This window comes from Stegostoma tigrinum, chromosome 13 (assembly GCF_030684315.1).
Source record: "Stegostoma tigrinum isolate sSteTig4 chromosome 13, sSteTig4.hap1, whole genome shotgun sequence".
In the NCBI taxonomy this organism is placed as follows: domain Eukaryota; kingdom Metazoa; phylum Chordata; class Chondrichthyes; order Orectolobiformes; family Stegostomatidae; genus Stegostoma; species Stegostoma tigrinum.
This window is the reverse complement of record NC_081366.1, coordinates 72,689,068-72,704,233: the sequence shown is the minus strand read 5'-3', so window position 1 is coordinate 72,704,233 and position 15,166 is coordinate 72,689,068. Positions and strand designations below refer to the sequence as shown.

The 15,166-nt window shown below is 44.0% G+C and overlaps 1 protein-coding gene across 5 annotated transcripts in view; it reads left to right on the top strand.

Moving 5' to 3' along the window:
• The window catches only part of LOC125458184 (dihydropyrimidinase-related protein 3-like), a 227,507-nt gene that overhangs the window by 146,552 nt on the left and 65,789 nt on the right, over nucleotides 1-15,166 (top strand). For all 5 annotated transcript variants that reach the window (XM_059650779.1, XM_048543174.2, XM_048543175.2 and 2 more), the window contains exons 8-11: nucleotides 6,279-6,399; nucleotides 6,510-6,666; nucleotides 11,314-11,455; nucleotides 11,843-12,013. In XM_059650779.1, coding sequence (XP_059506762.1) covers nucleotides 6,279-6,399; nucleotides 6,510-6,666; nucleotides 11,314-11,455; nucleotides 11,843-12,013 — 591 coding nt within the window. The remainder of the gene's footprint in view (nucleotides 1-6,278; nucleotides 6,400-6,509; nucleotides 6,667-11,313; nucleotides 11,456-11,842; nucleotides 12,014-15,166) is intronic.

Below are 15,166 nucleotides of genomic sequence, written 5' to 3'. Positions count from 1 at the left end.
CTTGTAAAATAAAAATTTAGTCAAAACTCAGACATAGTAAGAACTGCCTGCGCTGGAGTCTGAGATAACACAGTATGGAGCTAGAGGAACACAGCCGGCCAGGCAGCATCGGAGGAACAGGAAAGCTGACGTTTTAGGTCGGGACCCCTCTTCAGAAATGGGGGAGGTGGAAGGGGGCATTGAAATAAACAGAGAGAGGAGGTGTGGGGCTAGGGAAGGCAGGTGGGATGGTGATAGGTGAGTGCAGGTAGGGAGTGGTGGGGATTGGTCAATGAGGTGGGACGAGCGAATAGGTGGGAGAGAAGGTGGACAGGTCAAGGAGGCGGGGATGAGAGGGAGGGTTGGTCATGGGATGAAGCTGAGGGTGGGGAGATTTTGAAGTGAGTAAAGTCCACATTGAGACCACTGGGTTGTAGACTCCCAAGGTGGAATATGAGGTGGTGCTCCTCCAGTTTCTGGGTGCTGGAAGAGGCCCAGGATGGATGTCACCCACGGAGTCGGAGGGGGAATTGAAATGATTGGTGACTCAGAGGTGTTGTCGTTTGTCGCGAACAGAGTGCACGTGCTGTACAAAGCTGTCCCTGAACCTCTGCTTGGTCTCACTGATATAGAGGGGGCCACATCGGAAACAGCAGATACAGTAGACCACATTGGCGGATGTACAGGTGAACATCAGTCTGGTGTAGAAGGTTTTTTTTGGCTCCTTGAATGGAGGTGAGGGGAGAAGTGCAGGGACAAGTGTAGCACTTCCTGCAGTTGCGGTGAAAGGTGCCGGGGCGGTGGGGCTTGTGGGGACTGTGGAGCGGATGAGGGAGTCACGGAGAGAACGGTCCCTACGGAAGGCAGGTAGGGGTGGGGAGGGAAATATATCTTTGGTGGTGGGGTTGGCTTGTAGGTGGCGAAATGAGATGTTGAATCTGGACGTTAGTGGTGCGATATTTGAGGACAAGGGGGATTCTGTCTTTGTTTTTTGTTGTGGGGAGGGGGTGTGAGGGCAGAGGTGCGGGAAACTCAAGAGAGGCAATCGAGAGCATTTTCGACCGCTGAAGAGGGGCATGTTGTGGCCCTTGAATAAGAGGACATCTGGGATGTTCGGAAGAGGAATGCCCCATCTTGGAAGCAGACCTCCCTTATTTATGTTTGTTTCAGAGCTCCTTTCCCCCTTCCCCATTGCTGAGGAAGTGTCCTGACCTAAAACATTACCTTTCCTGCCCCTCTGATGCTGCCTGACCTGCTGTGCTTCTGTTTTATCTTGGTCAAAACCCATTCACTTGCGGAGAGTTAAAATTGAGCTGTTGGTGCCCAGGTTTGATGGAGATTGAGGTCACTTATGCCCAGAACCAATTTGTCTGACAGCCCAGTACTGGGCCAGTTGCATCAGGGGTCACATTGGGAGTAAGCTTATGGTAAAGATCAATGACGGGGAGGGAAAAATTGCTTCGAGAACTGCAGGAAGAGCAGAGCCTAAACTACTAGATTTCCGTTGTTGGAAATAATTCCTTTGAAAATCAATCGATAAAAGGAACAGCAGTATCCTGAGTTTAAAAAATAAATAGGGCACTGATTAAAAGCTTGGAGTCCTTGAGTGGTTCATATGTTAGGAATGCTTGGCCAGCGCCATGAATGATATCACACATCGTATGATATGTTTAAAAAAAATGCAGCAATGTTTTTTTTCGTCAGTGAAGATTTATGCAGGCACTGTTCCTTAGCCTGTATGCTGAATACAGGAGCTTCGCTTGACGCCAGACTGTGAAGATGTGGTTAGGGTGTGTGTCAGGCTCAGCTACAAAGCAGCGGTCTCCCACTTAGCTTCACTCCCAGTAAGAGCTAAGCAGGATTCGTTGGCTGATACTGCTGTAGTCACACTCCCCAGCTAGCTTTCCTTTGGACCCTGCATGTTGCTGAGATTCAGCTAACACAGCGAGTAGGCGCTCTGAGTCAGTTTCAAAGTCAGAAGTCACACAACGCCAGGTTATAGTCCAACAGGTTTATTTGGAATCTCACAAGCTTTAATAGCACAGCATCTTCATCAGGTGTAGCTGACCTGCCAACAGGAGAAATGGAAGATCTTATAGTTCAATAGTTCAATAAACAACGTAATCCACTGGGCGTCTAGAATCAAATTCACTGTCCCATTTTCTTTCAGTTCCAACTTCGACAGATCTTTTTTCACTGAAGGAGCAGAGTAAAGAAATGTACTTCTGTCCTGTTAGCAATCTAACTGCCTGTGGTGCATCTCAACAATGGCTCCCAATATTTCCCATTCTAAAGGCTTGCTGTGTGTTTTGATGCCTTTATGGGTCTCCCCCAACCTCTTACGGCCCCATCTACCTGCCTGCTCTTCCCTCCAGCACCCCCAGTCATGTCAGAGAATATCCGGCTCCACTAGACCAAGCTTTAGGAGCGGTTTCCCGGATGATTTAGGCCGCATTAGAGCTTGGGCTGTGTGACCCTGAAGGGAATGCAGTGTTCACCAGGGATGGAGCTAAGCTAGAAGGAAGCTTCTGTTGGTGCTCCATCACTGACATTTGGAGGGGAAATTAAAAACAAGAAAACAAAACTTTGCTCCAGCCCTAACTCTTCATTCCCCATCCACACTAATCTGTGCAACTTGGTATCCTGTACTTGACTCATCGCCCCTGCTATTCTCCAAGCCAATATATGCCGTGTATCCACGCCTTCTGGAGCACCTATGCTGATACACGTCTTTCTTCTTAAATCCTCATTACTCACATTCTACTTCTTGCCCTGCACCTGCCCCTTGGTACCCATACTAATCTATGCCCCTATACCTCAATACCCCCTATCCCCATCAAGACCTGTATCCAGCCCTATAGCTCTTTGCCCCTCCATGATAACCATGTGCTTCTGTCAATCCCATGGCCTTTTTTGCCTTCTGTGCCAACTTTGTACCCACTCATGCCAACAAATTTGTAATCTCACTTTAAAGAGCATGTACCCACTTTGAGTCAATCAAACTGTGAAATGGCAAGCATGCCACTGTGACAATGGATGGTTGTGAAATTTGTTGCAAAGCTGTAATCCCCAAATAGAAAGACTCAGGCTTGTGTCAACAGAGTGAAGCAGCAAGCTCTGATTTTTTAACAAAATTTTGAAGCTTTAATTTTCAAAGGTCTAAAGACCAGGACTTTTAAATAACATTTGTGACTCCCTTGGCAATTACTTTTGATAGGATTTGTTGATACTTTATTTTACAGAGCTCCTTTCCATCACTTCTTTTAATGCTTTTTTTGATGTGATTTTGACAGGTGTTTACCCTTGCAATGAAATTGACTGTTCACGAAGTTATGCACATTTTACTGCTGAATGGTTTTCCATTCCAAATTGGCGCTTTACTTTGCCAAAAAAACCATTTCTCCATCTCCGAAGCTCATTTGACCTCAACCAGAGTTATCCCGAGCGGCAGCCTTGATATCCAAAGAAGTGCACAAGGGTTAGGAGTCATGTAGTCACTGTCCATACGCCTAGGCTACCAAAATCTGAATTGAGTGGAGACAGCTGATGGCTTAAATAGATATGCAGCTCTGCGAACTGTGCATGTGAACCCTGATCTGACCCAAAGGCCATCACCGCACCCCCTCTCCCCCACCCTCAGCTTGGAAATCGAAAGTGCTTTGTTTGGGTGGGGGTGGGACTTGCAGTTTCCAGGCTCGCCCATTGTTTTGGCCGTGGCAGAAGGAATCTCTCTTTCAAGATGAAAGAACTTGTTTTCATTCGTCAGTGCATTGAGCATAGGAGTTGGGAGGTTATCTTGCAGCTGGACAGAACCTTGGATCGGCCGCTTTTGGAATACCGCATTCAGTTCTGGCGTCCTTGCTATAAGGAAGATGTTGTGAAATTTGAAAGGGCTCAAAAAGATGTATAAGGATGTTGCTGGGTTGGACGGTTTGAACTATAGGGAAGAGGCTGAGGAAGCTGGGGCTATTTTCCCTGGAGTGTTGGAGGCTGAGGGATGATCTTTTAGAGGCTTATAAAGTCAAAGGGGCACAGATAGTCTTAGGAAGGGCAGGTCAGACCCCTCTGATAATTAAAATCGAAACACAAGCCCCCAGCCTGTTACAGCAGGAGTAGAAGTCCCCTTCTAATAATTAAATCTGAAACACCCAGAGAAGCTTGGCTCACCTCACCTAATCTGTTTAAAAAGGAGTAAACTGTTACAGAGAAGGGGAGGTTAAATGAATGAAAATCCCGGATATTCACTTTATAAGTAACAAGTAACAATGAATTTATTACGGTCTTATGGTCTTATTTAACCCTAGCAGTGAACAAATTAACAGGACTACTACTAAGCTGAACAATTCCCCCCAACTCCTAACTATTCCCTAACTGAACAAAATTCTACTGGTATGCTATTCCAATAAACGTAAGTCCAGTGATATAACCCAAGTAGTTTTTTTTTAAATTGAAACTTATTCTGTGTGGACTTTGAGAGACTGTGTCTTCCGGAATGCTGTGCCTTGTCCACTGTCTCTCAAGTCATAAACACCTTTCTTCCACTTGTCCTGCTGCCAGGGATGTTTTCTCTCTGAGGACTCTTAGCCAGAAGTGCTGTGTACCTTTTTCTGGATAAGATGGTACTTTCTTAAAGAGGTTATTGATTTCTTGTGAGAGCTTGTTGCTTATTTCTTAGACAGAAGTTTGCTCTCTCACCGATTTTTTTTTTTCAAAAGCCCTCTCCATTTATGTACCTTGGATGGCATTATCAATTTTCTTAGAACAACATTGGTTCAAAGTTGTCAAAACTATCAGTTTAAATTCAATTGGCCTAGAATCGTTTAGTGTTTGGTTTATATTAATTGGCTGATTCCACCTAGTTGCTAAAACATCAAACCATGCCTAAGGTTTCCAGTCTCACAGCCAACTGATACATGTTTCCATTTCAGAACTGGCTGTACATCTTCAGCTACGTACAGTTTTTTTTCCCTGTATAAATCTCTAAGCTTAGAAAAACACTTTATCTGTTGAAGGATCCACGCACTGTTCTCCTTGATCATTTTCTTTTTTACAAACAAATTCTAGCTTCCTACCTTCCAATTCATGATTACTCTACACAGCTTCGTAACAATAGGGTGAATAGCCAAGGTTGGTTTTTTTACTTCCCCCAGGGCAGGGGAGCCCAAACCTGGAGGACATGGTGTGAGGGGAAAGATACGCAAGGGACCTAAGGGGCAACTTGTTCAAACAGATGGTGACGTGTGAATGGAGTGAGCTGCCAGAGGAGGTGGTGGAGGCTGGTACAAATGCAACATTTAACAGGCATCTGGATGGCTACATGAATAGTAACAATTTAGAGGGATATGGTCCGAATGGTGGCAAATGTGTTTGTGTCTGTGTGTAAGTTTCAGATATTCATGCAGTTGGAGCATGTGAGCATTTTACAATCTCCCCTTCCTTGCAGTTAACTGGAAGGTAGTTGCATGTTTTACAGCAATGTTGTTTTTGCAATTTTTGTCCAACTTGTGTCTCCAGTGTCCATTACTCCACCTTAGCTGCCTGTACCTGCCGCTGACAAAGGAACTGAGCTCTTGTATTCTTTCCCTGAGCATCTCCTACCCCTTTCTGCTCCTTTTAAAATACTCCTCAAAAGTGATCTCTTTAATTTGTGTTTCCTGCCTGGACCATTGAGTGTGGTTGCATTGCTGAGAAGCTCGGGGATAAAGACCCAGCCTCCAAGATTTGAGCTTGAATGTGGCGCTGAGGGCAGAGTGTTTGTTGGGGAGGGTGGGAGGAGATCAGCCTGAAGCTCTACCTGCCCCGCTTTGCTCCTCTTGAAGATGGGCACTGGAAGAGTTGCCCGATGTTTCGGTTAACGTCATCAGAACTGACTGGGGTACCATAATCTCACTTCTGTTCCTGTAAGTGCAGATCAGCTTATATCACGTTAGATGAGTGGCTGCCCTTCCAAAGGTATGAGCTTAAATGCAAATTGCTTTAAAATGTCTGGCAGTCAGGATAGGCGTGGCATGTTTTTCTGTTTTCGTCTTTTAAACCTCCTAATTCTTGTATGCTCGAATGCTGCCAGACAATCCACCGTTTAAGTGTAGAGGAAGGCCACAGGTGCTACATGAATGTAAATGACTGTTGCTGTCGAACGGGCGGTTAACAGTTAATGGAAAGACATGTCATTGCGGTGCATTTTCCGCAGAAAAAGCCATTAATTTTGAGCAGGAGATGAGAGGCTTTCACAAAGTTTTCTTTTCGTGTGTGTGTGTACCCAAGGGCTCCGACTATAACATGTGTTTTTTGTTACGCAGTTGGAGGCAGAAGCTGTATTCCGTGCTATCACAGTCGCTGGCCAGACCAACTGTCCTCTCTATGTCACCAAAGTAATGAGTAAGACTGCTGCAGACATCATAGCCCAAGCCAAGAAAAAAGGTGGGGCCAGATTTTTCCTTTCCTGTCTGTTTTGCCTGATGGATGCTGTAAGCCGTTTGGGATAGAGCACAGCTTTGATGCCAAACCATTTGTTTTTCCTGTTGCTATAGGTAACGTGGTGTTTGGAGAGCCCATCACTGCCAGCCTTGGCACAGACGGCACGCATTATTGGAGCAAAAACTGGGCCAAGGCTGCAGCTTTTGTAACTTCACCACCGCTCAGTCCAGATCCCACCACCCCCGACCACCTGATCTCCCTCTTAGCGAGGTAAAGCCTGACAGAGCGTCACTCGGAAAATAACTGCGCTTTTCTCTCCACAGACCTGCTGAGGCTTTCCGGTACATTTCAGTTTCAGATTTGCATTGTCCGTAGCTCCTTTGTTTCACATTAGTGGAAGTCAGTTCCAATCTCCACACTGTGGGAAGGATGGTGGAGTCTTTGGAGATCAGATGTTGCCTGGATTTAGGATGTGTTATCTGTAAGGAGGGATTGGACAGACTTGGATCCTTTTTGCTGGTGTGTTGGAGACTGAGGGGCGACCGAATAGAAGTGTATAAAATTATGAGAAGCTTGGATTCGATGGATAGTCGGAGTGATTTTCCCAGATACAAGGGGGCAGAGGTTTAAGGTGAGAGGGGGGAAAAGTTTAAAAGAGATATACAAAGCCAGGGGATGGTAGGTGCCTGGAACACATTGCCAGGGGTTGTAGTCGAAGCAGATACAATAGCAACATTTAAGAGGCAATTAGAAAGGCAGGGAATTGAGAGATACAGACTACGTGTAGGCTGATCAGATTAAGTTAGAATGGCAACATGGATGGGCCAAAGGGCCTGTTCCTATACTTTACTATTCTATGTTTGAAAGTAATCGACTGACTACAGACTTGTTACCATGGTTAACATTGGACTGTGTTGGATTTTTGTTTTCCACTTAATTTTTTGTGGAATGTGGGCACTGGTAGAAAAGGCTAAAGCTTGTTAATCATCTCTAATTTTTCATAAATTGACTGAAATGGCACACGTGGCCATTTCAGAGGGTTGTTTAAAAACCAGCCACGTTGCTCTCGGACTGGAGTCACATGTATCTAGATCACGTACAGACAGCAAAATCCTTCCCTAAAGGACATGTTTTGTGTTACAGATGGAGGGAAAGGACACTTTGATTGCCATGATGTTAAATTTATAGTAAAAGCATTAATCAGAACATCAAGGTGCACAGGTCCCACCTAGTACTGTGTCCCATGTCGATACTTATTTGGAATCTTCCTGCTGCCCTGATATGTTGAGCATGCATTTTGGATGAAGACCCCGATGCAGCAGTCAAGTAGGAATCCCAGCTGCATGCTGGGAGCTCAACAGTGATTTGCCCAAACTGGCTGATTATAGTCATCGAGATGTACCACACAGAAACAGGCCCTTCGGTCCAACTTTTCCATACTGACCAGATATCCTAAACTGATCTAGTCCCATTTACCAGCACTTAGCCCATATCCCTCCAAACCTTTCCTAATCATGTACCCATCCAAATGCCTTTTAAATGTTGTAATTGTACCAGCCTCCACCACTTTCTCTGGCAGCTCGTTCCCATACATGCACCACCCTCTATGTGGAAAAAGTTGCCCTTTAGATCCTTTTTCAATCTTTCCCCCTGAAACCTGTGCCCTATAATTTTGGACCCCCCTACCTTGGGCAAAATACTTTGGCTATTCACCCTATCCATGCCTCTCATGATTTTATAAAACTCTTAAAGGCCACCCCTCAGCCTGTGATGTTCCAGGGAAAATAGCCCCAGCCTATTCAGCCTCTCCCTGTAGCTCAAACCCTCCAACCCTGGCAACATCCTAATAATTTTTGTTTCTGAATCCTTTCAAGTTTCTCAACATCTTTCCTACAGCATTCCTTTTAAGATTATAACAGTAGATATTTTTAAGAAGATTGATCTCTGAACGATTGATCCAATTATAAATTTCTTGGATTTAAAAAGAAAACTGGCCCATGCGGCAGGGTGACCTTACCCTGGAAGCAATGCACAAAGAAAGAAGGTTAAGACCAGAGATCATGTGGCTTGACATTCAAAGGAGAATGATTCTCAATAGAGCTGGAAACTGAAGACAATCAGCATGTAGATACAGACACTAAGAGAAAGCAGATAGATAGGAAAAAATACATTTCACCATCAAACTTAGAGCAATATTCCCTCACCTTGCTGCCTTTCCAATGTAATAACTAACTTGCCAACATGATATGCCTGCCCCTTTGATTTTGCAATTCAAATTGTTTTCTCCATTGATGTCTTTGAGATTATTGCTAGTCAATGTTCATTTGTGATATCAGTCATCTGATACTTTGTAACTTAAAAGGAAATATTTTCTTTTAACTGTTGACCTGCTAGCTTTCATAACGAATTCTCAACACATTACGGAAAAAGTCTGAAGTCACACAACACCAGGTTATGGTCCAACAGATTTATTTAGAATTGCACAAGCTTTCTCAGCGCTGCTCCTTCGCCAAATGCAGCTGGTGAAGGAACAATACTCTGAAAGCTTGTGTGATTCCAAATAAATCTGTTGGACTGTACAATATGGATATACACACTGTACAGCCAGAGACAAGACAGCATGGAGCTGGAGGAACACAGCAGAGCAGGCAGCATCAGCGGCGCCAGAAAGCTGACTTTTTGGTTGGGGTCTGGACCCGAAATGTCAGCTTTCCTGCTCCTCTGCCACCTGGCCTGCTGTATTCCTCCAGCTCCATTCTGTGTAATCTCTGACTCCAGCATCGGCAGCTCTTACTATCTCTGTCGGACTGTAACCTAGTGTTGTGCGACTTCTGACTTTGTCCATCCAGGTCCAACACCAGCGCCCCCACATCACATTACAGCAAGTTTAGGGTTTTCAATGTGTCAGGCTGCGTTCCTGGTCTGAGCACTGCTTAGTTTTGTCTGAGCAGTGAATAGTTAAGCCAAAAATCTCCAGCCTCAAAAGCATTGCAAGATAGCCCGTCTGAATAGTGAGTTGTAGAATAACATGGCTCTGGAAATGCTACTGTGTTTCATCAGATAATTAACACGTTTCCAAACGTTGAGTTGCTGTGTTACGAAAGTGAGTCCTTTTGGCACAGCCTCCTTTGCATACACTGATCTCTGAATCATTTCTGCCCACAACAGAAATTCGCTGCTTACTCTGCTCAGGATGCTGTTTGTAGAAATTTTGCTGGTGCCAAAGTTCACTGGAATTATTCTTAGAACAGAGGAGGCTCAGGGGAGATTTAGCTGAGCTTTTCAAAATGATGAGTGGTTTTGTTTAGATAGATAGGGAGAAGCGGTTTGCACTGTGAAGAGCTCAGTTACAAGAGAACACAGATTTCAGATAAATGGCAAAAGAATGAGTGAGGGATAAGCCAGTTTTGTCTGTATGATGTGTTATGGTCTGATGGAAGCAGATTTAACAGGAACTTTTGAAAGGGGTATTCAGTAACTACCTCTTGGGGGAATATTTGTTGGGCTCTGGAGGATGGGCAGGCAAGTGAGTCCAGTCCTTCAGAGTGCAGTTCTTTCATCATCACAATGGGCTGAATGGCCTCTTGCTCCTTTAGCTAAGTGCCTGGTTATTGTTTGAGTGCAGCGACTCTATAAATGTTCTATCTGTTGAAGAGCTATCTGCATATGAACAGGAGTTCTAGTCATCATGAGCGACAATCATAGCAGGGAATAAAATAGCACCTTTTTTTCCCTATTTTCGTAATTTCTGCCCTGAGTGCAGACCGAACAGGATTCCAGATCAGAAGCATAGCTGTGGGTTGGCTCATCAGCCAGTTAATTGCATTGGACAGATTTCCTGTTACTGAAGCATGGAACATTACTGCAACCACAGTCACTCTTAGACTGTGTGTAACAGTTGAAGCATTTTCTAAGTCTGGTGGTGCACAAGCAAAGAGCAGAATTGAGCCACAATTTACCAGGCATAACTTTGGCCGTTTCTCCTGCTGAACATGTCAGGGATTACGCTCTACTTAGTCCCTTGCCTGTCTTTTGTCTTTGTCCAGTGGGTATATTAAAGTAAAAATAATTTGCTTTTGATAATTTGGTCTAATCAATCTGCTCAGTGATGTCATTACACATCTCTGAAGCAGCTGGGACTTGAACCGGGCCTCCAGCCCCAGGGATGGGGGCACGACCACTCCACCGTATTGCAGACGTTTTTTTTAATAGCTATCTCACTGGTCAGTGGGCTGGATGTCAGAAATGAAGAATGGTCCCCCTTTTCAAGCGAGGGCCCCACAGTTCTTGACATTACTTAAACCTCAAACATTTCAATGTCTGCAGTCCAGGAGAGAGCACACTTAAGAACTGGTGTGATTCGCATTTACTTCTGAGCGGCTCCCATGGCCTCTGAGTTAGATGACTTCTTAGAGCTAATATCCAATTGTAAAAGAGACAAAGCTAAGAGATTGACACCTTTATAGAGGATCAATAGAGAGTTCCACCCATAATGGAGACCTAGATCCAGTCACATTAATGCCTCTCATTTGGTTAAGGTATGTCAATGTCTTATTATGTGTGGATAGAATGAAACTGCAATAAAAATTTCATGATTGGCAACGACGCACATCAGTTTGCTCCCGTCTGAATAGTGTTTGGTCAAACATTTGCCTTCTTTATTGTACCTCCAGTGCGCACCGAACACACAAACAGATTTCAAAACCATTCTTGTTTTGCAATCTGCAAAGCACCAGAAAAGAGAGATTCTCCAGAGAACTTTGTGTTAAATGCATCTGTAATCTCACACAATATTACATTTAGTCTGTGGGCAGACTAGCTGTAAACTTGTTGGCTTCTTGTTTATGACTAACACTGGAGGTGGAATGTGGATATCACTGCCTTGATGTTAAATGACTGTGCCTGGTCTTTCTCTAGTGGTGACTTGCAAGTAGCAGGAAGTGCTCACTGCACGTTTAGCACAGCACAGAAGGCGATCGGAAAGGATGATTTCACTCAGATTCCTGAGGGCACGAATGGGGCAGAGGAGCGGATGTCCATCATCTGGGACAAGGCAGTGGTAAGTGGAGTCGTTGCGCGAGCCAATCTGTGGTGAGATTATTTGGCCGCGGTTTCCTGCCAGAAAGCGACACTCTTAAGGTTTACGTGCCCAAAAGAGACATGTTTTCTTTTAATTGACGTCCAGGAATGTGTCTGGAATTTCAGTCCCTTCACAGTGTTGCTGATAGCAGCTGTCTTCACTGAGAGCTAATATGGCCCACCCCAGCCCCCATTCTCCAGAAGTGAATTTTGAAAACTGAGCATCTCAGGCTTTTGAAAACCTTTCTGTTTAAGTTCAGAAAATACGGGAATGCCATTTTTTTCAAAAAAACTTGCATTTGAAAGGAACATCCCTGGCTCTCTGGGAGGCTGAGCGATTGACTGTGAGTTGTTTTCTGTTCTGCAGGCGACTGGGAAAATGGATGAGAACATGTTTGTGGCGGTAACGAGCACCAATGCTGCCAAAATCTTCAACCTGTACCCGCGGAAAGGCAGAGTGGCTGTGGGCTCCGACAGTGACTTGGTCATCTGGGATCCCGATGCGGTGAAGACTGTATCTGCCAAAACCCACCAGTCGGTCAGTGTCAATCTTTTACCTGGAATTTCCTTTTCTCCTCTAACCTGGAACGAGGCAGTTTGACCTGAATACTTTGCGATGGCATCTGCGCTCCCCGTGAGTCCTCTGCCGTCCTCGGCCCGTCGATTTTAGAGCTTTTTTTCTCGGGTTTATGTCACTTCTGTTTAAGTGCATCACTGCTCTTCGCTTTGTCTATTCCATGTACTAGTGGGTTACACCTTGTAGCACTCTGGTTAAAGATGCTTCTCCTGAACTTGCAATTGGTGTCTAACATATATGCACACCACATATGTATGCTCACGTAAGTGAATGTGTCTTGTGAATTTCTGCGACATTCCTTTATTGGCTTTATTTGAGACGATATTTTATTGACAACGCCTTGTTGTGCGCACTGCCATACATATGGGAACACTTTCACTGTGCCTGCGCCTTCGAACCTCTTCTTTATTTTTGTAGTTTTTTACTTGTATGCAGGATGTGGACTTCCCTCGTATTTAGCGATCTCTGTTATCAATAGAATTTATTTACCTCTTTAAAAGTACTGAGGAAAATTCTGACATGTTCTTCATATGAAATAAGTGTAAAACAGGAGCTTGGTGCATGAAACTGTAGTTTAAATGGACTGCCTGTCTGCTTGTTTGAGAAATGAGTTTAATTCCTGAAGTTTTGTCCTTTGTTCAGTCTTTGTATCAGCTTCACAGATCAGGGCTCCCAAGCTACTAGGGAGACTGATGACAAACTCCGAACCATCTCCATGCAACTGGGAAGCTTCCCACATTGAATTTGAGTTGGAATTGCTGGGTTAAGTTAATTTTCAAGAAACTGGGGCCCAGCTCAGTGCCCCTATTGAATAACCATCACTGTTCTTGTCAGTGTTCTGGGATGGAAAGTGTATAGGCCTAAATGTTGGGAAAGACAAGATAAGAATCATCTCTGTCTCACACCACCAGCTCAGTAGGTGTTATAATGGTTAAATTACTGGACTATAAAAAGTCAGAAGTCATGCGACACCAGGTTATAGACTATCAGGTTTATTTGAAAAAACAAGCTTTCAGAACGCTGTCCCTTTGTCGGGTGAAGTGAGAAAGAGGCACACAGGCACAGAATTTATTAGCAGAGACATCAAGGGCAAAGAGATCAAAAGAGCATACAAATGGTGTGAGTGGAGTGTTGATTAATAAGCCCCTGCAGGTGATCAAAACTGTCGGATGGTGTGAGTAAAGTGTCACCAGCTGAATAACAAGCGAAGTGATGACCTATAATCTGATTAAATGAGACTGAGAGACATGAAGATGGCCTCAACATCGGTCATGGTTCATGTCACACTAAATGTGACCCCACCATGCTGTTCTGTATCTGTAAAATCTTCCTCACTGTCCTGTTTTATCACCATCGCCTTGATAAATTGTTATGATTTCTCTACCTTGATTAGTTTGTACAACTTTGGAATACTTATTAGACCCTCAGCATGTGACTCTTATACCGATCTTGTTATTCCAATCATATGGTTTGTTTCCAGCACCACCTTTATTTTTGATATTTTGCAATTATCTCTCGGCCTCATTTAATCAGCTATGCTCCAACAGCTTGTCATTTCAAATAAATCTGTTGGACGATAAGCTGTTGTCATGTGACTTCTGACTTTGTGTACTCCAGTCCAACACTGGCAATATAAATATAGAGAACCTTGCTTACTAACCAAGAAAGTTCGTTTAAATCCCACTTTGGAGGTTTGGGAGTCAAAGTTTGTTTTGGTTGAAAACAATGTAAATAAATCTGGAAATAAAATGATCAGTAATAACTCTGGAGCTGCTACGTTATGATAACAAAAGCTTGAATGCTAACGATTTACTTCTGCGCTTACATTTTATGGTCAGTCTTCTTCAGAGGAGACCTGCCCTGGCTGAGCTGCATCACTTGACCTTCACCAGCAAGTTGCCTTTTAACATGCTTCTTAAAGTTATCCAGGAATCATTGCCAGGTTCCCATGGCAATCAGGGATAGGTAATAATTAACACAGACAGAAGCACTCATGCCCCAAGCATTGGATTTACAATAAGTAGCCTGCACACGCTAATGATAAAGCCCACGAGTGAGGAATAGTCCAGGAATGGCAGTGTTTGGAATCTGCAATGGACAGCAACGTCAGTGGAGTGGGGAGGGGTAGAATTACCCGAATCTTTTACTTGAAATGACTTGAGATAGAATTTTAAGAGGGTAGTCCTGGCTATCAGAAGCCAACCAAAAATATTCTGCATTGCTCAATATAAAGGACGATGCATGTGAAAGGATGATCGCGGTGTTACCTGCTGTTGTTTCTTGCTATATGTGGTGTCTATCCTGCTGCCTGCATGTTTGATCAGTAGCGTCTGCACAGTTTATGTGCCAGATTTTAGGAGGTTTTCTCCAGATACCAAGGCATATTGTGCGATTGTGAACTGTACAGAAATTGGCGAGCAGAGTAACATGGCTGGCTTCGCTTGTTGACATACAAAACATTTGAATCCTTTACAAGGCATTTTGTGTTGTGGAGGAAAATACAATCATGTTTTGTTTTGAAAATGCTTCACTATTTTATCTGCTATACTGGAAGCACTGTTTTACTCAAGCTCATTGGGTTAGAAGGGGTGATGAAAATTGATGAGATTGGAAAAGGTGACAGACAATGGGATAGGAGCGGGTGATGGCAATGGGTAGTGAATGAGGGCATTGTAGACAACGGGTGGGTTGGATAAGTGTGGGGAGAGTTGGCACTGATATGTTAAGGTAGTTGGTGGGGTGAGATCAGTGATAAGTGGCTAATAGTCAATGAGAGAGACTGTGGCTGGGAGTTGACAGAAGGTTGGGTGATATCTAGTTAAATAGTTATTTCATTTGTACCATGAATTCCAATAGCATTGCTACACAGCTGGTTTAAACTCGACCTCCAGGCATAAAGATCAGACTGAAATAGCTGGTTTTACATCACATAGGCTTTAAGCCCACATCAAAGGTTCTGAAAATGTGGCTTCAGTTTCTCTTTATGTGGGAGCTCCATCAAAGAATTGAACCTTTGTGTGTCAGGTTGAAGTATGTGCCCTCAGTTGGTTTTATGCTGTTAATAGCCGTTCGTTTCTCCCTTTCATCAGAGTTTATTCTTAATCTGTTTCAAAG